Consider the following 25,000-nt stretch of genomic DNA (forward strand, 5'->3'; position numbering starts at 1 on the left):
CAGTTCCAGAAAGAACCGAAAAGGGTTTTTATTCTGTTTTTTTTTTTTGCAAAATTGGTTCCACAGAGAACCTTTCAGTGCCATAAAGAACCTTTTCATCGTCTAAAGAAATATTTCCACTACTTTTTGTGTAGTGGAACACTTAAAAATAAAGGTTCTGGTTCTCTGTCAGGGTATCAGGGTTCTGGGAAGAACCTTTCATACCCATGGAACGTTTTCAGGCTCCCTGTAGTGGGAAAATGTTTTTTTCTTAACAACCGTTTCATGAAAAATGGTTCTTCTGTGTCATCGTTGCGAAAAAAGGCCTGTTGATTCTTTCTCGTGTTTTTATTTTTAAGAGCGAGGCAGGATACACCCTGGACGGAGTGCCAACCCATCACAGGGCACACACACACACACACTCTCATTCACTCACACACTCACACACTACGGACAATTTTCCAGAGATGCCAATCAACCTACCATGCATGTCTTTGGACCGGGGGAGGAAACCGGAGTACCCGGAGGAAACCCCCGAGGCACGGGGAGAACATGCAAACTCCACACACACAAGGTGGAGGCGGGAATCGAACCCCCAACCCTGGAGGTGTGAGGCGAACGTGCTAACCACTAAGCCACCGTGACCCCCCTATTATTATTATTATTATTATTATTATTATTATTATTATTATTATTATTATTATTATTATTATTATTATCAATACAGAACCCATAAAGAACCTTTTTCCCGCCTCTTGTGTGTGATTTGTTTGCATTTCTGTGAATAAATCCTCCTGTGTTCCAGCTTTCTGTCACTTCGGAGGTTTGATAGACTAAACGTGTGTCTTGATCCCAGAACTTCAATAGAAATTATTTGCATACTATTTGCTTTCCGAAAGCTTGCACTCAGAGATCAAAAACCTGTCCCGTATTTACGTAGAGCTCGTGTTCAGTGGCCCGTGTTGAGGATCGTCTTACAGTTTGCGTTGTGTTAAACTTCCAGGAGATAAAAAACACTAAACGACAAACAGAGCAGATTTTTACACTAAAGCAGAGGTGGGAAGTAACGGAGTAAAAATACTTCGTTACTGTACTTAAGTACATTTTTCTGGTATCAGTACTTTACTCCACTATTTATTTTTCGGACAACTTTTGACTTTTCCTCATTACATTTTTACACAAATATCTGTACTTTTTACTTCTTACATTTCCCAAACGGACTCGTTACTTTTAGTATTATTCCTTCTCATTGGACGCTGTTTCCAGCCTATCATCCTATCATTGTGCGGCTTTTCCCCCATGTGACTGGTGTACTGTATTATTTACTGGCTATCAGACATAGACTAAGGATAGCGGAGCTAACAATGAGCAGCGCCTACAAAAGGAATGGCTAATGTTCATTCAGAGGGAGTCACCGATGTTAAAGTAACTAACAACGAGGACATTCCTCAACACACATGGCCATATATGAGGGAGATGTTTGTAATAATCGGCGTCACAAAGGATTCCTGGCGAATGCGTTGCGAATTGTGTCACCCAGGGGGGGTTCTAGCCCTTTATTAGGGGGGCTTCAGCCCCCTGTCTGTAATCTCAGCCACCGTAAAACTATAAGGAGCATTTTTACTTTCATAAATAAACAATAAAAATGACATTAAAATGCAGGACGTGTCGTCGATGGGAAAGAAAATTATTTATCAGTTTGATCCAAAAGCTGTTTTTTTTTACTTTGCTTTTATCCAAACTTTTACACGCGTGTTGTAGTCTTTCAAAAGTGCGTCTTCAGCTGTCTACTTTAATAGAACGGAGAAGCACGGGTACGCGCAGCATGCACGCGCAGTCAGAGCTGGAGGCGTTTATCTATAACGTTAAAAGACGGCAACCAAAAGCAGTGAAATGTCACTATTCTTATTACCAGGGTTGTCATATAATATATAATATAGAACTCTTCTTGTTTTAAATTCTCACTGAGGGCTAAAAACCCCTAAAGATGAAACCCTAGAACTGCCCCTGGGGTCAACCCAAAAAACACCAAGTGCTTAATTTAATTAACATTAATTTTGTCATTTGTAAAACATCACAATAATTTTGAGTTGTTTTGAAGGACAGAGCTGGAATCTCCCTACAGTTTGGGATATGGCCTTGACGTCCAGTTGTGGTAGTCAGTGGTGTAGTCTACGTGATACGCACGTGATACTGACCACTGGGAAATGCCAAGGATCTCCGTTTACCCGCTTAAAAAGCGTGAGGATACGTAACAATATCGTTTTGTGACAGAACTTTCATTCATAAATTCAACCTGCACTGTGTTGCGAACACAGACTGTGGCTGCGATTGCGAATCACTAACGTTTTTGGACCATTGGGGCTTCCGTGGCCTGTGACCTGATCTGACGTCATCTACCAAGGAGGAAAATGAGTTGCTTGGCTGTGTTTTGTGGCGCAAATTTGAAATGAACTAACTAATGTAAAAGAAGATCTGAAACGAAAGCAGACCCAAACTAAACTCTGTGTGTCTTCGGAAGCCTGCGCCTAAAGCTACAGCAGCGTCGGGTGACATTTCACCCACAGCCCGAGTACACATGTGTTTATAAAGCTTTATAAACTACCAGTTATCATAATATTCTGCAATAAACAAATGTTTTATGTTCACCATGAATTGTACATTGAAAACGTACAGCTGATAAAACCTGAGCTCCAGGTCCCATATTCATATAATATTTAAGGCTAAATGTAGCTCTTAAAGGTATAAAGTTCACCCAAAAATGATAATTGTTTTATTTCTTCACCCTCAATTTGTTCCAAAACTGTATGAGTTTCTTTCTTCTGTTTAACACAAAAGATGATAATTTGAAACATGTTGGTGATCAGACAGTTGGCAGCACGCTGACTTTCATAGTCTATATGTTTTCCTACTGTGAAAGTCAATGTGTGCTGCCAACTGTCTGATTACATTACGCCTTAAATGTCATATGGATATGGGACCTGGAGCTCAGGTTTTATCAGCTGACTGTCTTTTGTTGCTTATCATAAATGTGAATGTTGATAACACATAAGCAGTCTTTAATAATGCTCTCAATTACATGTAGATGCATATTTTATGCATTAGTGAGTGTGGTGGTGCCTATGGGGTGTCGCTCTAGGATGGGTGTGTATGAGGCTGGGGGGGGGGGGATCACAGTATACTCACTACAAAAAACTAGACTACACCACAGGTAGTAGTATCGCGACTTTTTACTTAAGTACATGTCAGAGCCCAAACTTCTTTACTTTAACTTGAGTAACAGAGTGTAGTCACTACTTCTACTTTTACTGGAGTCTTTTAAACAATGAGTATCTGTACTTCTACTCAAGTAAAGGATGTGTGTACTTTTGCCACCTCTGCACCAAAGCAAATTGTGATTTAAAAGAATAAAGACACGGTTCGGTTTATCGGCTCTACGGCTGAACCGAGTAATAACCCGAGCACCAACACACGTGAGGAGCTGAAGGTTTGATAATAAATATTAACGTTTTACTAAGAACTGAACGCAAATAGTGTAGACAATCAATTTATTTATTATAATCACAGGGAAATAAGTCATGTTCATTCATACATTCATTCATTCATCTTCTACCGCTTATCCGAACTTCTCAGGTCACGGGGAGCCTGTGCCTATCTCAGGCGTCATCGGGCATCGAGGCAGGATACACCCTGGATGGAGTGCCAACCCATCACAGGGCACACACACTCTCTCATTCACTTTACACACACACACACACACTACGGACAATTTTCCAGAGATGCCAATCAACCTACCATGCATGTCTTTGGACCGGGGGAGGAAACCGGAGTACCCGGAGGAAACCCCCGAGGCACGGGGAGAACATGCAAACTCCACACACACAAGGTGGAGGTGGGAATCGAACCCCCAACCCTGGAGGTGTGAGGCGAACGTGTTAACCACTAAGCCACCGTGCCACCCCTCACACACCCTCCCCACCCCGGCTAATCTTATAATCTTTTAATCTATAACTTCTTTTATTTTTTTATATGAGCTAACAACTAAATCTGTAACAGTAACGATAACCGTAGCCACGCCCCCTTCGCTATGACATCGTCACGACAGGCCCTCACTATTTTCTCACAGGAATCATAAAAACACAGCTACAAACAACAAACTAGCAGCGATCTCATTCGACACATTACGAAATAAACTTCTATATATTTTATTAATCCTAGAATATTTTTATTGAAACTGTAGATTTATTTAATTTTATTCTACTTTACAACCCAGACAGTCAGAATGCTTTTGCCCACGTGTATATAGATGTGTTTTTAATTAGTTTGCATGTTCTCCCCGTGCCTCGGGGGTTTCCTCCGGGTACTCCGGTTTCCTCCCCCGGTTCAAAGACATGCATGGTAGGTTGATTGGCATCTCTGGAAAATTGTCCGTAGTGTGTGAGTGTGTGAGTGAATGAGAGTGTGTGTGTGCCCTGTGATGGGTTGGCACTCCGTCCAGGGTGTATAATGCCTCGATGCCCGATGACGCCTGAGATAGTTCAGATAAGCGGTAGAAAATGAATGAATGAATGAATGAATGAATGTTGAGCTGATTGTTGACCTCACTGTAGACTCACTGTGGTGTTTAATATGTAACTCAGGAGTCAATCGATGGGTCATGTAGTTTCTGTGTGTGTGTGTGTGTGTGTGTGTGTGTGTGTGTGTGTGTGTGTGTGTGTGTATGGATGAGGAAGAGTTCTGAGAACAAGAGACGTGAGTATACAAAAACTAAATAAGCACTGGCTTGAGGAAATGTCACGTTGAGGCGATCAGGACGACCGAACACCAGAGAGAGTCAATATTGAGATAGAGGGATGGATGAGGATGAGGATGAAGATGAAGATGATGCAGGAATTAGTTAAAGACTGGCATCCCAGGGTGGGTCTTACACCAACGACAGGTTTATAGAATTATATATTTATATTATAGTTCTGAAGACACTGCAGTGGCGTGTGTGTGTGTGTGTGTGTGTGTGTGTGTGTGTGTGTGTGTGTGTGTGTGTGTGTGTGTGTGTGTGTTCAGGAGTAATTAGTGTCCCATGTTCTGTCTGGACAGTAATGTCTGTTTATATTTATGGAAGAAAAACTTCATTTACAGGAAACAGAAGAGAAGAAAAAGGTCCCAGAGATTTGGGCCCAAGAACCAAACAGAACACAAGCAGTAGAACTCGGAGACTCTGAGGTTCGTGCAGAGCGAGAACTTTAACTGGAGCTTCAGACACGATGATGGAGCTCGGTGTTAAAAGGTGCAGGTGAAGTCACACTGTTCCAGAGACAGTTCATGCAGTTATCTAATCAGCCAATCACATGGCAGCAGTGTACAGTGTACAAGAGCTTCGGTTCATGTTCACCTCAAACATCAGAATGAAGAGAAAGTCTGATCTCTTGGACTTCGTCTGTAGCATGAGTGACGGATTGAGCGTTCCAGAAGCTGATGATCTCCTGCGGTTTTCACACAGAACTCTGGAGTTTACACAGAATGGTGCAAAAGAACAAAAAACATCACTCTGAGGAATCACTGAAGAACCTGAAGAGTTCCTAAAAGGTGGAAACTAGCTTTAATGATTAAACCTTAGTCAAAGAACCTTTGACTAAGTGCTTGTCATGTTCAGGAGTTTTGAAGAACCATATTGAGATGTAAAGAACCTGTATTTCCCTTTATGTAGATGCTACAATGGTTCTGTAAGAATAATTAGAAGCTCCTAGCATCCATAAAGTGTTGTAGTTTTAAAGGATGACACTTTGTTGTTGATCTACACACAAGCTCTGAGGGATCAGTCAGTACGAGGGTTAAGAGAGTTCCTCAAGGGTTCTTCCTGAAGTTTCTTCTGAAATATTTTAATCTGTTTGATGTTTTTTTTTTTTCAGATGATGATGCAGAACCACCAGCTTTCCTGTGCATGTAGAGAAGAGTGTAGAGATGATTCTTGACTAAACAGTGTGTGTGTGTTCACACAGCCAACACCTTTCAAGCTAAACAGACTTCCAGTCTAGACGATCCTAAAGCACACAGGTAAACAATGTTCCTCACAGACCCTTAATCCGTTAAACACTGGAGTGGTTTTAATGACTGTAATGTTTTTCTGTCTGCCAGCGATCTCCGGCCGAGCATCTTGTGAAACATCAGTCCACCTTCATGCCAAGGATCAGCACAGACATGCAACGTTCCCTCGCTTGTGACATCACTAACCCTCAGCCTGTCATGGTGTGGGATTATTACACTGATGTCTGGCTCTGTGTATATGATTTACTCAGACTCCTTCTCACCGAGTCCATGCTGTATATACCAACCTTATTAACCTGCTGCGGCTGGAAACGACGGCTCTAATCCAGGGTGTGTGGTCGACATCAAGCAGAAGAAATTCAAGCTGAAACTTAACGCAGCGCCCTTAAACTCTGTCTCCTGATTGGTCAGAAGATGTTGATTAGTTCTCTATACAGCAGCTCTTACTGTATTTATCGTTTCTATAGTAACGGCTACAACTCGTTTTATGGATGTTAATTGCAACAATAAACGGATAACAAAAAATATGTTGTTTTTTAGTAAATAAAACATGCAAAAAATGTTTTGCTAAGTGTGAATTTCGTTAGCAGACCTTCAGTGGAGGTGCACTGTGTGTATTATAGACTTGTACTGCCCCCTGGTGTCTACATTTACACATTACACCTCAATACACGCCACCTATTCGATATGAATATTTACAGTGATTATCTGCTGATTATTTATTTATTTGTTTATTTATTTATTTATTTGCCTTTATTTCTAGCTATGATGTCATTATTTTGACTTCTTTTGAAATCGTCAAAAGTTTCATCGCGACTCTATTATTAGTTGTTTCAGTTTTATATTAATAAATATTTTTATTTATTAATCATTGTTTTTATTGACCTCGTTGTTTCATGATTATTATCATCATTTTTACTTATAATCTCATTATTTTAAGACAATTTATCCTTATTTCAGCTTAATAACTGAAGATTTTATTTATTATTATTTAAGATTTTATCTTTCATTATATTGTTACTTTAACGGATTCTGACTTAGTAGGTCGTTTTGTGATGTTTTACTTTATGGCTCCTTATTTTGACTTCTTGTTTTTAATCCTGTTATAAAATGATAATATTTTATCTTATCATTTTTGACATGTCGTTTTTTCAACGTAGCCTAGTATGTAATTATTTATTGTACCAGCTCCCAACGTCCTCTGTGGGACGAAGCCTTTGGACGTCCACTGAGCCGAGGCCGACTCTAAGAATCCTGAGACATCTCCAGTTAGACTCTGTGATACTCAGGAGATCAGAAGTCCATGATCCTTACACCAATACAACATTTAACTGACTGTATATTACAATCACACCCCCAGTGTCACCCATATGAGGATGGGTTCCCCCTTGAGTCCGGTTCCTCTCAAGGTTTCTTCCTTTACCAATTTAAGTAACCTCAGATGCCCGAGTCACCTCAGACTTGCTCATAGGGGGATAAATACATACAGATTGTGAACTATATATATAATAATTTTTTATTCTGTTAATTATTTTTTTTTTACTATTCGATATTTCTTTTATTATTCCTTATGTTTACCTTCTGCTCTATGTTTATGTTCTGTAAAGCTGCTTTGAGACAATGTCTATTGTAAAAAGCGCTATACGAATAAACTTGAATTGAATTGAATTCAATATTTATATCGTCATTATATTAATCTTCTTATTCAATTTGACTTAAATGGAAAACTAAATGAAGTTATTTTTACTATACTGGACTGCAGTGCGGCGTGTGAACACAAGAGGGCGACAGCACACTGTTTCATTTTATTCAAAAGGGCCGGAAACGTAGAAACAGTCATACAAACATGAGATTATGTGTCTTTAATATAGTTATTTGAAGTGTGTGTGTGTGTGTGTGTGTGTGTGTGTGTGTGTGTGTGTGTGTGTGTGTGTGTTGGGGAAGTCTACAGCTGTTTTTATATATTGATTCAAAGTTTGTTGTTTTATATATATATATGAGATACTTTTCTGCTCACTGTGATATGATTATTTGAGTGATATATTTTGATATTGTTCCTCTGTATCTGTCTTTTTATCTGTCTGTGTTTGATGTATTTTCCTTTTTATTACACACACACATCAGTCCCTGCCCCTAAGGTGCATTATTCCCTTTTCTCAGATGTGAGAGACATCTGATGTTATTTCAACACTTTATCATAGATTAAACCCTTCCCAGCCTTCATTGGTACACAGACTGAGGCACAACCATCACTCCACACTGTGTACTGGGTGACAGTAGAATTCTGAGTCTGGGTCACCGTGCTTAGCCGTATGTCACTTTTTTTTTCTAACTTAGCCGTATGTCACGTCACGTCACATAAGCTGTATGATGATTTCACACTGCCTCTGACACCTGATTGGCTGATAGGATAATTGCATGAATGAACAAATGTTCCTGGGTGTTAAAGAGCCCATGAGTGTGTGATCTCAGGGAAGTGTGGGATTATTCTTACAGCTCATTTTATATTTTGTTTACACGTGAAAAGAAAAAGCACTAAAGTAAATGCACACCATACAATATAAATGCACATGCACTTTTGCATGCAAAGTGTCATGCGACACGATACAAACGATTCGAATCGTATTTTTGAGCACAAAAATCATGCACACCTTAAAAAAACACTTTAATAACTCAGAGCTTTGCCTTTATCAGAAAACAGGACATCATCTTCATCACTGTGATCACAAGGATTATTTCCAGAATTTATTTAAACCAGAATTAGGAAGTAAAAGTGGTGTAAAAACACACACCGAAACAGTGTATTAAACAGTGTTATAAACATTAAGGAGGTATTTGCAGTACTCTTACACAGCGCTCGTGCGCATCACCACGTGCTGTCTCTTTAAGACACCGAGCGACGCGGCCCACGCCTCGAAAAGCGGCTCGTTCCGGCTTGGGCGCCTCACAGCTAATAATCCTTCACTCCGCAGGAGGACAAATAGTCCCTGACACAATCACTCAGCGCTCCTGCAGCTCTCCTCGCACATCAATAACATGTTCTGTCCAGAGATTCCACGCGATACTCGTATTTTTAATAGCGTACTAAACGTGCTGGAAGGCGTTGTGTTCTAGTCCCGGCGGAAGGATACATCAGACCCCGCGCTCTCGCTGTGACGAGCCCACGGGAGCGAGCGTGACTCGGGCACGCGCAAGACAGCTGGCTAGAGATTACAAGTAAGGTTTATTATGACGTCCTGGACAAGACACATACTTTTAAACGTGGAACAAAGTGCCTTCTTGTTCTTTCCGAGGGTTTGAGGTTAAATCAGGAAAATATTTAATTGACCTGGGAATAAAACTGGATTATTTCTAAGATGATTTGTCTCTCTGCTTTAAGGTAAGTGAAGTTAAGACTTGCAGATGCATGAAAATAAAGGCAGTGTTTTTGTTTTGAATGGTTTGGGTTTTTTCAGCACAAAGCTGTCATGATTTATACCCACGCATTCTTCTGTAATATCAGCAGGTGACTAAATGCATGCATCATCTTTCCAGTGTTTATCATCTGATGTTATGGGATGCTGATGAGATGTTAGATTAGATTAGATTAGATTTCTGCACTGATATAAAATCTGCAGGTGATGTTTGGACAGATTGCATAGTTAGATATTACATTCAATAGAAGTGTGAATGAAAAAAAAAAGCACTTTTTTATATTTAATAATGTACTAAAAATCGATTTAAAGATTTAACATTATTTTATTTACAATCTGTTATAATACAGAAAAAAAAAACAAAGTAACATCATATTACAATTTACAACACTTTGGTATCATGTTTGTACGTCTAACACATAAAGAATGAATGCTGCGATAAATAAATGGTGTGTTTCATGTTTTAAACAGTTTTTTTTTTAAATTTAACTCATGAATCTGATTCCATGAATCATATAAAAGATTCTGTGTTTTTGCACGTAATTGTGTTCGGCTGTCGAAATGACGGTGGTGCATGAAGGAAGTGTCTCGTAGCAAAAGTTTCACCTGCTCGCAGATGAATCGTTTCTGTTTTATTCGATTCTTAAGTGATTCGAGTTGAGTCAAAAGAATCGAATGTGTGAATCGAGTTAAGTCAAAAGAACGGGTAAAAGCTGTTCTGGTTATTAATCGAACAATAAAATAACAATACAAACATAAAATAAAACAAACAAACAGTACAATCTTCTGTTTCTATATTTCTGACCCAGAAATAACAATGTAAACAGAACTAACATAGAGAACACAGTGAATCCTTCAGTTGTGACTAATGAATTACAACTTATAGTACAGTTAGGGCTCTATTTTATTTTTAATTTCTGACTATTTCTAAGGTACCGATACAATGACATAATTAACTCAGATCTGTACAGACTCATACAGGCTGCAACACAGACCTCAGCTTTAATAAATCATTTTTTTTTTTCCACAAACAATTAAGAGACAGAGACAGAAATCTATCCACCGACTTTGTAGACACGTGGTTTTTGTCCGTGGTCATGGCATTTAACAGACTCCCTTATCCAGAGTGACTTACATTTTATTTTAATTTATACAACTGAGCATTAAGGGCCTCGCTCAGGGGCCCAGCGGTGGCGGTTTGGTGGACCTGGGATTCAAACTCATGACCTTCCGAGCACTAATCCAACACCTTCACCTCTAAGCTACCACATTCCCTCATTTGAAATTTTCGTTTAAAGGAATCGTGTAAAATGAGTCGTGTAAAAGTTTCGCACGGTTTGACCAAATTTTTATTTCTGAGTCTCATCTGCTGTCTTAAAACCCGGAAGGACTCGACTTTCTCTCAGCAGAACTTCATTTATTTATACTTTCACTTCTCTAACGTGTGCTTTTTGATTTTTACTTAATAATGACTTTTTGACCCAGACGGCACTTGCTTAACTTCTGTTTGGTGTCTATAGAAACATCTTTCGCTAATAAACACATAACCTGTAACTGCATTGTGTTGATGCACTTTTATACTAGAATCTAAATATTTCACAGTATTTATTTAGAAATGATTTCATGGACAATTAGAGATTTGTAAGCATCACTACGTGGTTTATCAGAAACAAAAGCGTTATAGAAAAGTGTTTAGAGAAGTTCCACCGAGGAGGAGGAAGCGTTCAGTTGAAAAGAGAGCAAAACGGGTTTCAGGTTTGCATCGTGTCAATGAGTGACGATCGCAACGACTCGGTTTGGAATCGAGTCGACTCTTTTGCAGTGAATCAAAATGTGGAAATCTAGAAATACAGTTTTGCAAAATATATATATAAACATCCTTATGTACAATTTTAAACCGTTTATAAGAATATGAAAAATGAGGAAGTCTTTTTTTTTGTGGTTGGTAATAAATAACACGAACAAATTAATAGCACAGTTAAAAGAAGAGAAGAAACAAATCTGAGGTGAAGTGTGTGTGTGTGTGTGTGTGTGTTTGTGTGTGTGTGTGTGTTTGTGTGTAGGGGACAGGATGTTCTTAATGGTAATAGTCCTGTTGTGGTGAACTTTTAGAGGCTTGTAAAGTGATCTGGAACCCCCCCAACCCCCACCCCCAACGCCCCCATCTCTGCCCCCTGACTTGTCTGTGACTGAGGGTTCATGTTCTAACCAGTCCAATTTGAGGTTTGGCGTTGGAGGAATGAGTTTCCCATTTAAAACAGTGTGTGTCTTGGTTTACATCACACCGCCTTTGCGTCATGTCGGAGTATAATTAGTCTTTGCTTTATTATTAGTATGCGGCGAGTCGTTAGAAGGTGAATTTCTGCAGACGTGGCTGATATTCTGTGCAAGTAAAAAAATCCGGTCAGAAATCCGGTCATTACGAGGTAAACACGCTCGCATACACGTACGGCTTCGCGGCCTCGTTGTCGATCGGTCGGTTTTAGCCGTAAGTCGGAGGCGTTTCAGTAACAGAAGCTCATCATGGCCTCCATTTCGAATGTGAGGTCTGCAGCAGATGGTAAGATTTAAGCACCGGTTTCTCACACTGTCGTTTTTTTTCCGACACAAAACCGCTCACATGTACACCACGTCATGTTACATACATCATCTCCACCACTGAAACTCAGACCCACGAGTTTCTGATGTTTGGCACGAAGTTACTCGCAGTTATTTCACGTATATTTGTTATGAAACCGAGCGTCGTGTGTTGGGTTTTGATCTTTTACGTATTATGTTTGACAGCGAATGTTGTGCAGAGCAGAACTGAGGTTTCGGTTATTGAGGTTTGAAAAGCAAGCAGTCGGATGAGATGCAGCGTGGTGATGAGCTCAGCGTGTCATGACTCACACACATGCTTCAGCAGATGTGTCTTGATGACTAGTGGCATGTTTATTTCGGGGTTTTTTTTTCTTTAATTTTTTTCGAATTAAAGACGAAGACGAGCGATGTACCAAAGTCAGATCGCTTGCAGCAGATTTAGATTTACAAGTAAAAGAAATAGAAACTTCAAAAAAAATATAATATGCAAAAAGCTTTTCTTTTAGCTGGAGTAAATGAAAGTGCTGTGCTGTCTTTTGTTCCAGCTTGTAAAAGAGGCAGGAGTTCCATTGCAAATGAGGCCTTCCTTAAAAATGTTCTTGTTTGCCGTAACACGACCGACCGTCAATTTAGGACCGACTCAAATTTTTATTTTTTTTGCTTTAAGTCCGACCGACTCACCTGGTGTAAATTTGCGTTAAAACCGACCTTTTTTTTTTTACGCTTCAGACAACTAATATAATATAATATATATATAATATAAAATAATATGAATTATATTTTAGTAAGTATTGTAAATATATAAATTGGCCTACATACAGACAAAGGCTACGTTCTTTCTTTTAAATAAAAACCCGTGACGTCATCTATGTTTACACTGAGGTGCCCTTGAGCAAGGCACCGAACCCCCCAACTGCTTCCCGGGCGCCGCAGCATAAATGGCTGCCCACTGCTCCGGGTGTGTGTTCACGGTGTGTGTGTGTGTGTTCACTGCTGTGTGTATGCACTTTGGATGGGTTAAAATGCAGAGAACGAATTCTGAGTATGGATCACCGTACTTAGCCGTATGTCACGTCACTTTGTCACTTGTCACTATTGGTTACCGGATGTCACACTACGGCCTGTGAGTTCGCTTCGTCTCATTCTCTCGTTCAGAGTCAGAGTCAAAGTCTGTCAGAGTCGACGGGTCACGCTCTTTAATGATGGCTGCGGCTGCAGTAAACAAAATGTTCGCCGTCACCGTTCAAAGTCGTACGGGTTCGGGCGCCATGATACATCTAAATAATTCATTAAAACAGCTCGACACCGCTTTAACTTGGCACGAAGTTCTGGAAAATCTGTCCATCATCAAAATAAGGTTTGCAACGATGCGCCCGAAGGCACGGGTTGAAGACCCAGTCAGTGACGTCACGATATGCTAATTTGTTTAAAGTCATACCTACGTCATCACCGGCACCAAAATTTTACTTTTTTTCCATTGAAACTTGAAAAAAAAAAAAAAAGAGAGACCAACCTACAGACCCTTATTTATTTGTTTGTTTGTTTGTTTGTTTGTTTGTTTGTTTATTTATTTATTTACTGTTACTCAAACCAAAATATTTTTAAGGATGTCCTGAGGTAAAAAAAGTATTAAAGCGCTTACATTTGTACTGTAATATGTAAAAAAAATAATAAAAGTATATGTAAAATCCCACAGTTAACTATAACAGGTTAGTTTGATGGAGTCACTCGTGTTAGCCTGTATTCATTGTTCACTGTATTCACTTCAGTGATATTTACACAGTGGCACGTCGTCCATGAGGAAGTGCTGGTGCTGGGCGTCAGTTACTTCCTGACATCAAAAATTTAGTGCTTTACGTCACACATCATGTGTCTCATCAGAAATCCTGAAATATAACATACTAATAATGCAGATCGGACATTTGTCCAGGAACTCTGCTTTACCCGAGAAATGACTGACGCAAAAATAAATACAGTAATACCTGGAGATACGAGTTTAATTCGTTCCGTGATTTTGCTCGTATCTCAACTTGCTCGTATCTCAACTTGCTTGTATCTCAAATTGCTTGTATCTCAAATTGCTCGTATCTCAAAGCAATTTTCCCCATTTATATGAATTGAAATCCCATTAATCCGTTCCAGCTCTCAAAATTCCTCTCCAGTTGTTTTATGTGTTTTGAATATGAAAAATGTTCAGTACCTGTATTTATAAATGACAAATATTGTATAAAAACATACAGTAATAAAAGAGAATGTTGAAAAAATAAACTGGTTTTACTTTTCGGAAGATGAGGGAGGAGTAAACAGGCGGAGGAGTAAACAGGCGGAGGAGTTAGGAGGAATTACACTTTCACTTTCGTTCACTTACTCGCTACTGTACACTCTTAATGCTACTTTACACTTAAATGGAACTTAACTGACCTTCACTAAAATGAACCAACTTAAGTGAAATCCTCTTAACTGAACTGAACTTAATTGCTACAATTTCTGTTTTCTTTACATTAATTTTGCGCCATTTTCTTCATCGCTTTTCTCTTCACTAGTTTTTGCCTTTCTTGTCACTCTTTCCTCACTAACATCTGCTGGTCGTTTTAATAAAAACCTGTTCGGTCGGCAGATGTTCGGCAGCTCACGCAGCGCCTTGGCGACTCTCCATAGGAAATGAATGACTTTCGTTTTATCGGCCGTTGTTTGTCGTGTGCAGTGGAAAGGCGGCTTTAACCGAGTGAGACGCGGGAAGCTGAGGCGGGGGAAACAGAGCACACGTGGTTGTTGGGGATCTTTGTTTCGGCGGCGGCGGCTCGGATGCTCGTATCTCAAAAATTTGTTCGTATCTCAAGGCAAAAACTTGGTCGAATCACAGCTCGTATCTCAAAAAATTCGTATGTTAAAGCGCTCGTATCTCGAGGGATCACTGTATAGTGATGACTAGAAATAAAGAGCCAAATAATGAGGAAATAATTATCATTCATCAAAATTACTGACAGCTAAACATGTAGTTGTTTGTATAATGTAATGAATAAACAGACTTGTGTGTACTATAACAGCTACAGAATACCCATAATGCACTTTGTATTTAAACTGGAAATATTAAATGAAGACAGAATAACAATCTACCGGGTGGGAATCATGCAATATTAACTAAACATTACATGCTGTCTCAATATAATGAGATATTAGTATCAAAATAATGACACTTTGTCTTGTAATTATTGGTTGTTATGTGAAAAATAATGAGATACTATCGGGAAATAATGAGATACGTTCAGGAAAAATGAGATACTATCGGGAAATAATGAGATGCTCATTAATAATGACATACTATCTGGAAATAACGACATACTATCAGGATATTATGAGATACGTTCAGGAAATAATGAGATGCTCATGAATGATGAGATACTATCAGGAAATGATGAGATACGTTCAGGAAATGATGAGATATGTTCAGGAAATGATGAGATACGTTCAGGAAATAATGAGATGCTTATGAATGATGAGATACTATCAGGAAATGATGAGATATGTTCAGGAAATGATGAGATATGTTCAGGAAATAATGAGATACTCATGAATAATGAGATTTTAAGTGAAAATAATTATGTAATAATAAGATACTATCTTGAAATAGAAAGATATCAGTCACAATATTGACCATATCCTGAAATGTCAAGTTATAGTGTTGAAACTACGAGATACCAAGTGAAATAATGAGATATTACATTGCAACAATCACATACTGTCATTAAATAAGGAGACAATAATGAGATATATCCTGTAAGTAGATCCTGTTCTCCTGGTGTTTGCACCTCTCTGGCTGCTCGCTAGGGGGCGGTGTGTGCGGGACCCGCGGACCGTCACACACACACAACCAGCCGAAGAAGAAGAAAAACTTCCCAGTGCATGTGTAGTGCTGCACATGGGGAGCCACAGGCGTCACTTTATACGCGTTATAATGCGCTTATGTAGTGATGAGTGACTGAATGATGAGCTTTAACGTCTCAGAGACACAAACTTTTCCCGTTACACCGCGCGCTCGCTCGCTCACTCACTGAGTCCTCTTGACCCACGAGCGCATCCTGAAGAGGAAAATGACGGTAAATATCGCGTTACAGAGGAGAAAATGTCTACTGACTCTCAGGTCTCCGCTCTGTAGTTATAAAGTTTATTTCTGTGTGGTCTGATTGTTTGTCGGTTGTTTAACGGGCGCGCGAGCCGTTTTTGATAGTGCGCGTGCAGCACGTGGCGTGAACACGTGCACGCGCTACTGGGGTCGGGCCACGTGCTCGATAGTCATTCATAGCTTTTTGTGTCTTTCTCTTTTTCTTCACATTTTTTCCTTCCATTTTCTTTTTCTTTTCTCTTTTTGTTCTTTCTTCTCGTCCCTGTTTACATCCCTTGTTCTTTTCTCACTTCACTAACTCCTTTTTTTCTCTTGTTTGTCATTTTTGTCATATTTAACTCTTTTAACTCGAATTTTTATTTTGTTTAAATTTCTATTGATTTTCTCTCGCAGTCACAATGTTTAATCTTTTGTTTCTAAGTGCAAAAAAGAGAGGAGGGGGAGAAAGAGAGGAGGGGGAGAAAGAGAGGAGGGAGAGGGGGAGAAAGAGAGGAGGGAGAGGGGGAGAAAGAGAGGAGGGAGAGGGGGAGAAAGAGAGGAGGGAGCGGGGGAGAAAGAGAGGAGGGAGAGGGGGAGAAAGAGGGGAGGGAGGGAGAGGGGGAGAAAGAGGGGAGGGAGGGAGAGGGGGAGAAAGAGGGGAGGGAGGGAGACACAGAGAGGGAGACACGTGGGGGGGGAGAGACACACACAGAGGGAGAGTCACACAAACACAAAGTGAGAGAGACACACACAGGGAGGGAGAGAAAGACACACGGAGAGGGAGAGACACAGAGAGTGAGTGAGAGAGACACACACGGAGAGGGAGACACTGAGAGAGAGAGAGAGACACACAGGGTGAGAGGGAGAGAGACAGAGGGTGAGGGGGAGAGACGGAGAGTGACACAGAGAGAGAGAGAGAGACACACACTGGGGGAGCGAGAGACACAGAGAGAGAGAGACACACACAGACAGAGAGAGACACAGGGAGAGAGAGACACACAGGGAGAGGGGGAGAGACAGGGAGAGGGACACACAGACAGAGAGAGAGACAGATAGATGTATATTCGCTGCCTGCTCAAGATGAACAAATAATAATGAAGCTAAAAAAATGAATAAAACAAATTTCTCTTTTCTCTAAACTGATATAAACACATTCTTGGTACCTGAGTGATGATTTCGGATGTCATAATCTATTAAACTTTAATTGCCCCAGAACTGTTATAAAGAGGTAATTGTTCAAATACAGTTAGAACTGAATGTTATTAATATAAATGTGGCTGTTTGTGTCCAGGCGTGTATGAGCAGTGGAAGCCAGGTGTCATGTGATCTCTGGGAGCACGTGATCGCCCCCCGGAGGAGCCAGGATGCCTGTGCAGGCGGCGCAGTGGACAGAGTTCCTGTCCTGCCCCATCTGCCTGAACGAGTTCAACGCTGGTGGACACAAACCCATCAGCCTGGGCTGCTCCCACACCGTGTGTAAGACGTGTCTCCACAAACTACACCGTAAAGCATGTCCTTTTGACCAGACCTCCATCAGCATCGACATCGAGCTGCTGCCAGTTAATCGTGCCCTGCTGCTGCTGTTGGGGGCGCAGGTGAGCATGGTGGGGTGGGGCGGGGCAACACGGGTGGCATTACGGCAGAATGCGTATGGAATAGTGGTTTTGTGGAAGTTTCGATCCTTTGTGGATGTTCTGGTGTAGATGGCAGAAATTCCGATTGGACAGTTGGGCTTTCTGGTGTAACAGGTGGATGTTAGGGATGGTGGAGTATTGGGGGCATTCTGTGGTATCTAGAAGATGGTGGGATATAGCAGGGTTCTTCTGGAGATGGTGGGATATAGCAGGGTTCTTCTGGAGATGGTGGGATATAGCAGGGGTCTTCTGGAATAGCACTTGGATGTTTTAGATAATGGGGAATGTTCGAGATGATCAATTTGGGTTTCTGGTATACGTGTCTATGTTGGTGTGTGTAAGATGGAGCTGGGTGGGTGGGTGTGTGGGTGTTGTAGTGGCTGGCCATGAGGTGCTAACTGGGTGTACTGGGATTACATCTGTGAATTCTGGGATACTGGATGGATGTTCTGGGATGGTGTATGAAGGTGACTGTTGGGAGCTGGTGTTCTGGGTTGGCAGGTGGGGGTGTCGTGTGGCAGGTGGGGGTGTCGTGTGGCAGGTGGGGGTGTCGTGGGAGGATATATTCGGTAGATGTGTTACACACACCATTGTGTGGGGAAGTGTGATGGCTAAAAATAGTTGTGGGAAATTTGTTGTTGTGGGGGAAGATTTATCTGTCCGGATGTGTGGTTTAGATAATAAAAAAACTATAAAGGAACTCATTTGTTTTAATTTAGTGTGTGTGTGTGTGTGTGTGTGTGTGTGTGTGTGTGTGTGTGTGTGTGTGTGTGTGCAGGTTCCTGAAAGCCAGAGTGTGTTTCTGGGCAGCACTGAAGACGCACAGCATTATGAAATATGCAGGACGTGTGTGGAGGAATTGGCACTTTACCTCAAACCCATCACTGGGGGAAAAGGTACCAGCACGAGTCTAAGCTGTGTGTGTGACTCTGTGTGTGTGTGTGACTCTGTGTGTGTGTGTGACTCTGTGTGTGTGTGTGACTCTGTGTGTGTGTGTGACTCTGTGTGTGTGTGTGACTCTGTGTGTGTGTGTGACTCTGTGTGTGTGTGTGACTCTGTGTGTGTGTGTGACTCTGTGTGTGTGTGTGACTCTGTGTGTGTGTGTGACTCTGTGTGTGTGTGTGACTCTGTGTGTGTGTGTGACTCTGTGTGTGTGTGTGACTCTGTGTGTGTGTGTGACTCTGTGTGTGTGTGTGACTCTGTGTGTGTGTGTGACTCTGTGTGTGTGTGTGACTCTGTGTGTGTGTGTGACTCTGTGTGTGTGTGTGACTCTGTGTGTGTGTGTGACTGTGTGTGTGTGTGACTGTGTGTGTGTGTGAGACTGTGTGTGTGTGTGTGACTCTGTGTGTGTGTGTGTGACTCTGTGTGTGTGTGTGTGACTCTGTGTGTGTGTGTGTGACTCTGTGTGTGTGTGTGTGACTCTGTGTGTGTGTGTGTGACTCTGTGTGTGTGTGTGTGACTCTGTGTGTGTGTGTGTGACTCTGTGTGTGTGTGTGTGACTCTGTGTGTGTGTGTGTGACTCTGTGTGTGTGTGTGTGACTCTGTGTGTGTGTGTGTGACTCTGTGTGTGTGTGTGTGACTCTGTGTGTGTGTGTGTGACTCTGTGTGTGTGTGTGTGACTCTGTGTGTGTGTGTGTGACTCTGTGTGTGTGACTCTGTGTGTGTGTGTGTGACTCTGTGTGTGTGACTCTGTGTGTGTGTGTGTGACTCTGTGTGTGTGACTCTGTGTGTGTGACTCTGTGTGTGTGACTCTGTGTGTGTGACTCTGTGTGTGTGACTCTGTGTGTGTGACTCTGTGTGTGTGACTCTGTGTGTGTGACTCTGTGTGTGTGACTCTGTGTGTGTGACTCTGTGTGTGTGTGTGTGACTCTGTGTGTGTGACTCTGTGTGTGTGACTCTGTGTGTGTGACTCTGTGTGTGTGACTCTGTGTGTGTGACTCTGTGTGTGTGACTCTGTGTGTGTGACTCTGTGTGTGTGACTCTGTGTGTGTGACTCTGTGTGTGTGACTCTGTGTGTGTGACTGTGTGTGTGTGACTGTGTGTGTGTGTGACTGTGTGTGTGTGTGACTGTGTGTGTGTGTGACTCTGTGTGTGTGTGTGACTCTGTGTGTGTGTGTGACTCTGTGTGTGTGTGTGACTCTGTGTGTGTGTGTGACTCTGTGTGTGTGTGTGACTCTGTGTGTGTGTGTGTCACTGTGTGTGTGTCACTGTGTGTGTGTCACTGTGTGTGTGTCACTGTGTGTGTGTCACTGTGTGTGTGTCACTGTGTGTGTGTCACTGTGTGTGAGAGAGAGAGCGCGAACATGAGGGCGAGAAAAAGAATGTCAGCCTTCTTGTATGCGTTTGTTCGTGTGGTTGTTTGTGTGTGTGTGTGTGTGTGTGTGTGTGTGTGTGTGTGTGTGTATCAGTGTTTCCTGTTTGCCCAGTGTGTGTGGTTAGCTTTTGTGCGTCAGAGATGAAACTCAAGAGTTCCAACAGTTTCTGCCAGCTGCAGCCTTACTGAACAAAATCGGAGCTTTTTTAAACCCAGGGTGATGATTGTGATTTCACGCCTGTTTCATGTCCCATGTGACCTGCTTCAGTTCACCTGAATGTTTCTTTCTTTTCGCTTCAGTGACCAACATTTAAATGATTCTGCCACAATAATGTACATGAGACGTGAAGCGCTTAACTTTGTTCTCTCTCTGTGTGTGTGTGTGTGTGTGTGTGAGAAAGGCGTGGTGTCTCAGATTGGGAGTGCGCTCAGTCGGCCCATGCAGAGGAAGCTGGTGACGCTGGTGAACTGCCAGCTGGTGGAGGAGGAGGGCCGGGTGAGGGCGCTGCGGGCGGCTCGCTCTCTGGGAGAACGTACCATCACCGAGCTCATCCTGCAGCACCAGAACCCTCAGCAGCTCTCCGCCAACCTGTGGGCCGCCGTCAGGGCGCGTGGGTGTCAGTTCCTCGGACCTGGTGAGTCTCGTGGAGGTTAAAGATCTCTTTGTATTAAATGATCCACCTAAACACCACTCTAGCGTCTTCATGGTTTAGGAGACATGTCGTCTGACCTTCTGCTGACTAAGCAGAGGAACATAAAGAGAACAAAGCGTGGTGTTTGTGAACGTGGTCTTGCTCGGTGTCTGTGATGATTACTCATAGGGCAGATTCTGACTGGGAGACAAATCTCTCATCTGATCTCAGAAATGAGTTTTTACAGCCTGAGGACACCAGAGACACGAGTCCTGTCTCCTGTAGCTGATTATATCTGTGTCTAAACATCACTCTGTGTGTGTGTGTGTCAGCGATGCAGGAGGACGCCCTGAAGCTTGTCCTGCTGGCTCTCGAGGACGGCTCGGCCCTCTCTCGCAAGGTTCTGGTGCTCTTTGTGGTGCAGAAGCTGGAAGCTCGGTTCCCTCAAGCCTCCAAGACGAGCATCGGTCACGTGGTGCAGCTTCTGTACCGCGCCTCCTGCTTTAAGGTACATTTGTGTGTGTATGTGACCTCGGTCACATGGTGCAGCTTCTGTACCGCGCCTCCTGCTTTAAGGTACATTTGTGTGTGTGTGTGTGTGTGACCTTGGTCACATGGTGCAGCTTCTGTACCGCGCCTCCTGCTTTAAGGTACATTTCTGTGTGTGTGTGTGTGTGTGACATCGGTCACATGGTGCAGCTTCTGTACCGCGCCTCCTGCTTTAAGGTACATTTCTGTGTGTGTGTGTGTGACATCGGTCACATGGTGCAGCTTCTGTACCACGTCTCCTGCTTTAAGGTACATTTCTGTGTGTGTGTGTGTGTGACATCGGTCACATGGTGCAGCTTCTGTACCGCGCCTCCTGCTTTAAGGTACATTTCTGTGTGTGTGTGTGTGACATCGGTCACATGGTGCAGCTTCTGTTCCGCGCCTCCTGCTTTAAGGTACATTTCTGTGTGTGTGTGTGACATCGGTCACATGGTGCCGCTTCTGTACCGCGCCTCCTGCTTTAAGGTACATTTCTGTGTGTGTGTGTGTGTGTGACATCGGTCACATGGTGCAGCTTATGTTCCGCGCCTCCTGCTTTAAGGTACATTTTGACCGTGTGCCGGCGAGCGATTTATTCCTTACTTTATTGGCGTCGTGGCAGAGCAACAGATCGTCTGATCTCGGTGTTGTGTAAAGATGCTGAAGTTTGGGGGGGGGGGGGGTGTTTGTCATGGAGGTGTATTATGTCATGACTCAGACGTGCTTGGCAGGGCAGGAATGTTGTCCCTGTCCCAGAATGCAATTGAAGAGGTTTTGTGTGTGTGTGTGTTTGGTGTCAGTGATGATTAACTCATAGGGCAGATTCTGAGTGGGAGAAACACCTGATTCTCTCACCTGATCTCAGACCTGAGTTGTTTACAGTCTGAGAACACCGAACGCACCGCGCCGAGATGAACGAGCTCGTAATTAAGGCTCCTGTTTCCCAGGTGACGAAGCGTGACGAAGACTCCTCACTGATGCAGCTGAAGGAGGAGTTTCGCACCTACGAGGCTCTGAGACGTGAACACGATGCTCAGATTGTCCATATCGCCATGGAGGCGGGGCTACGCATCTCTCCCGAGCAGTGGTCCTCTCTGCTGTACGGAGACCTCGCCCACAAGTCACACATGCAGTCCATCATAGACAAGGTACCGCCTACTTCCTGTTTATTTCACTTTTACTGTCTCGAAAAAAAGTTCTGATTTACCCCTGAGGCTGAGGACACAAGGGCGTTTCGGTGTGTGTCTAAAATCTAGCTTTTATTATTATGGCAATATTTTATTGTTTATATATAGTGGGCTTTGTGGGCGTGGCTTCAGGGGCTTCCTCACCCTGGAAACTTCACGTTGTTTAGTAGTTTTTTACGTTCTGTTAAAATAATTGTCTACGTTTATTATTGATTTTATTTTGCTTTATTTACGTATTAAATAATTTAAGTATTAAAATAAAGTACTTTTTATTTATTTTTTTAAACTTAAATTTTGTTTTTTTTTTCTCTATTTAAATTTTTCAGGTTATTTTATATATCAAATAAAATCCACAAAGAAAAGTGTTTTTTAAACAGGTTTTATTTTCTTTTTCTGGCCGACGGTTTGGTTTCTTCTCCCACGCGCCACAGTTATAAAAAACAAATCATCTCCACCTACAAAGACGCCTACAACAAACCAGTGGTGTGTAACTGTGTTTACTGACGGAGGATAAAACATCCTTCTGAAAGCAGCCTGGAATTTAAACACACATATATGGTGTGTGACTCTGTGTGACTCTGTGTGACTCTGTGTGACTCTGTGTGACTCTGTGTGACTCTGTGTGACTCTGTGTGACTCTGTGTGACTCTGTGTGACTCTGTGTGTGTGTGTGACTCTGTGTGTGTGTGTGACTCTGTGTGTGTGTGTGACTCTGTGTGTGTGTGTGACTCTGTGTGTGTGTGTGTGACTCTGTGTGTGTGTGTGTGACTCTGTGTGTGTGTGTGACTCTGTGTGTGTGTGTGTGACTCTGTGTGTGTGTGTGACTCTGTGTGTGTGTGTGACTCTGTGTGTGTGTGTGACTCTGTGTGTGTGTGTGACTCTGTGTGTGTGTGTGACTCTGTGTGTGTGTGTGTGACTCTGTGTGTGTGTGTGTGACTGTGTGTGTGTGTGACTCTGTGTGTGTGTGTGACTCTGTGTGTGCGTCAGTGATGATTACTCGTTAGGGCAGATTCTGAGTGAGAGAAACACCTGATTCTCTCACCTGATCTCAAACACACGAGATTAATAATCTGAGAAAACACACACACACACACACACCCATGTAGTTTACATTCTGTTCACTGTTTTTTCCCCACACCATTTTTCCAGCTTCAGTCCCCAGAATCCTTTGTGAAGAGCGTTCAGGAGCTGACGATCGTCCTGCAGAGAACCGGAGACCCGGCAAACCTCAACATCCTCCGAGCTCCGCTAGAACTTCTGGCTGGAATTGACCAGAACCTGGGTGAGTGTGAGATCTTCATGGTGCCGTCCTCCTGGTTCTCCGACACATCAGACTCTCAAATGCCCCTTTCCCACCGAGGCAGTTCGAGTGCAGGTTTGGAGCCTAATTTAGAACCAGTTCTTTCTGTTTCGACCGCCAAAGCACCGGCTCTGAACCAGGAAAAGTGGTTCTTAAGTAGCACCAAAACGTCGCTGGTCTAGACTTAAGAACCACTTGCGTGCGGGGCTGTGGGCGGGGCTACTGTTAGTGCATTTGATAACGTACCTTAAGTATACTAATGTTTAATACACTTTTACTTTACCACAATATGATCAGTTATCAGCACACATGATAGTAGGTAGCTACATGCTAAGGCTAACTTTTTTCTGTGTTAATGATAAAATAACGTTAAGTACTTTCTCCATCACAACCTCCGTTTATACAGATTACACGGAGCCGCACGTACACGTTTTATTCACCGCGTTTGGATGCCAATGTAGGTTCACAAAGCCATGAGCATTAACAGTAAAGTAACATCCACCATTGTTGTGTTTGTGTTTGTCGCTGCTGCGCTAACGTTGCTGTGTAACGTGACACGTATACAGTGACGTCACACTCGGCTCTGTGACGCTCTCTAACTGAAGGAAAGGCAAACCGGTTCTTAGAAGGTTCTCCAGTGGAACCGACTCTGAACCAGCACGGGAACCGACTCTGAACCAGCACCAGCATGAGCTCTGAACCAGCACCCGGTTCTGTTTGGTGGAAAAGAGGCATGACACACCGTCACTAAATGTTTCGATGGCTGTGAGAACGTAATAATAAATAAGGAGCTGGTGTTTATTCTAAAGCGTGGTGTTTGTGAACGTGGTCTTGCTCGGTGTCTGTGATGATTACTCATAGGGCAGATTCTGACTGGGAGACAAATCTCTCATCTGATCTCAGAAATGAGTTTTTACAGTCTGAGGACACCAGAGACCCGAGTCCTGTACGCAACACACACTCACACACACACGCTATGCAATATGAAGAATGACGTTCTCTGTCTCTCTCTCTCTGTCTCTCTGTCTCTCTCTCTGTCTCTCTCTCTCTCTCTCTAGACTCAGCCGTCCCCTCGTGGGAGGAGCTCCAGTCAGTGATGTTGGCGGCGAAGCTGGTGGTCCACGGGCTCGTTGAATTCATTCAGAATTTTAGCAAAAAGAGCCACGAGACCTTTCCTGTAAGTGCAGAAATCCTCCTCACTTCCCAGCTTGCAGATTTCACACGTGTTCCACACACACTGACACATTACACACTGACACATTACACAATGACACATTACACAGTGACAC

At 42.5% G+C, this 25,000-nt stretch overlaps 1 protein-coding gene across 2 annotated transcripts in view; it reads left to right on the forward strand.

Annotated features, from left to right (window-relative positions):
• Window positions 1-9,193: 9,193 nt before the first annotated feature.
• Window positions 9,194-25,000, forward strand: part of rc3h2 (ring finger and CCCH-type domains 2) — a 31,060-nt gene continuing 15,253 nt past the window's right edge. Inside the window, exons 1-8 of one of the 2 annotated variants that reach the window (XM_047804829.1) lie at window positions 9,194-9,400; window positions 17,408-17,711; window positions 18,529-18,646; window positions 20,466-20,699; window positions 21,029-21,204; window positions 22,172-22,372; window positions 23,561-23,693; window positions 24,770-24,888. In XM_047804829.1, the coding sequence (XP_047660785.1) occupies window positions 17,481-17,711; window positions 18,529-18,646; window positions 20,466-20,699; window positions 21,029-21,204; window positions 22,172-22,372; window positions 23,561-23,693; window positions 24,770-24,888 (1,212 nt within the window). In that variant the 5' untranslated portion in view covers window positions 9,194-9,400; window positions 17,408-17,480. Of the gene's footprint in view, window positions 9,401-15,870; window positions 16,112-17,407; window positions 17,712-18,528; window positions 18,647-20,465; window positions 20,700-21,028; window positions 21,205-22,171; window positions 22,373-23,560; window positions 23,694-24,769; window positions 24,889-25,000 lie in introns of those variants that run through there. The other variant, XM_047804831.1, reaches the window with a different exon arrangement.

The sequence above is a fragment of the Tachysurus fulvidraco genome, chromosome 20 (assembly GCF_022655615.1).
Source record: "Tachysurus fulvidraco isolate hzauxx_2018 chromosome 20, HZAU_PFXX_2.0, whole genome shotgun sequence".
Taxonomy (NCBI): Eukaryota; Metazoa; Chordata; class Actinopteri; order Siluriformes; family Bagridae; genus Tachysurus; species Tachysurus fulvidraco.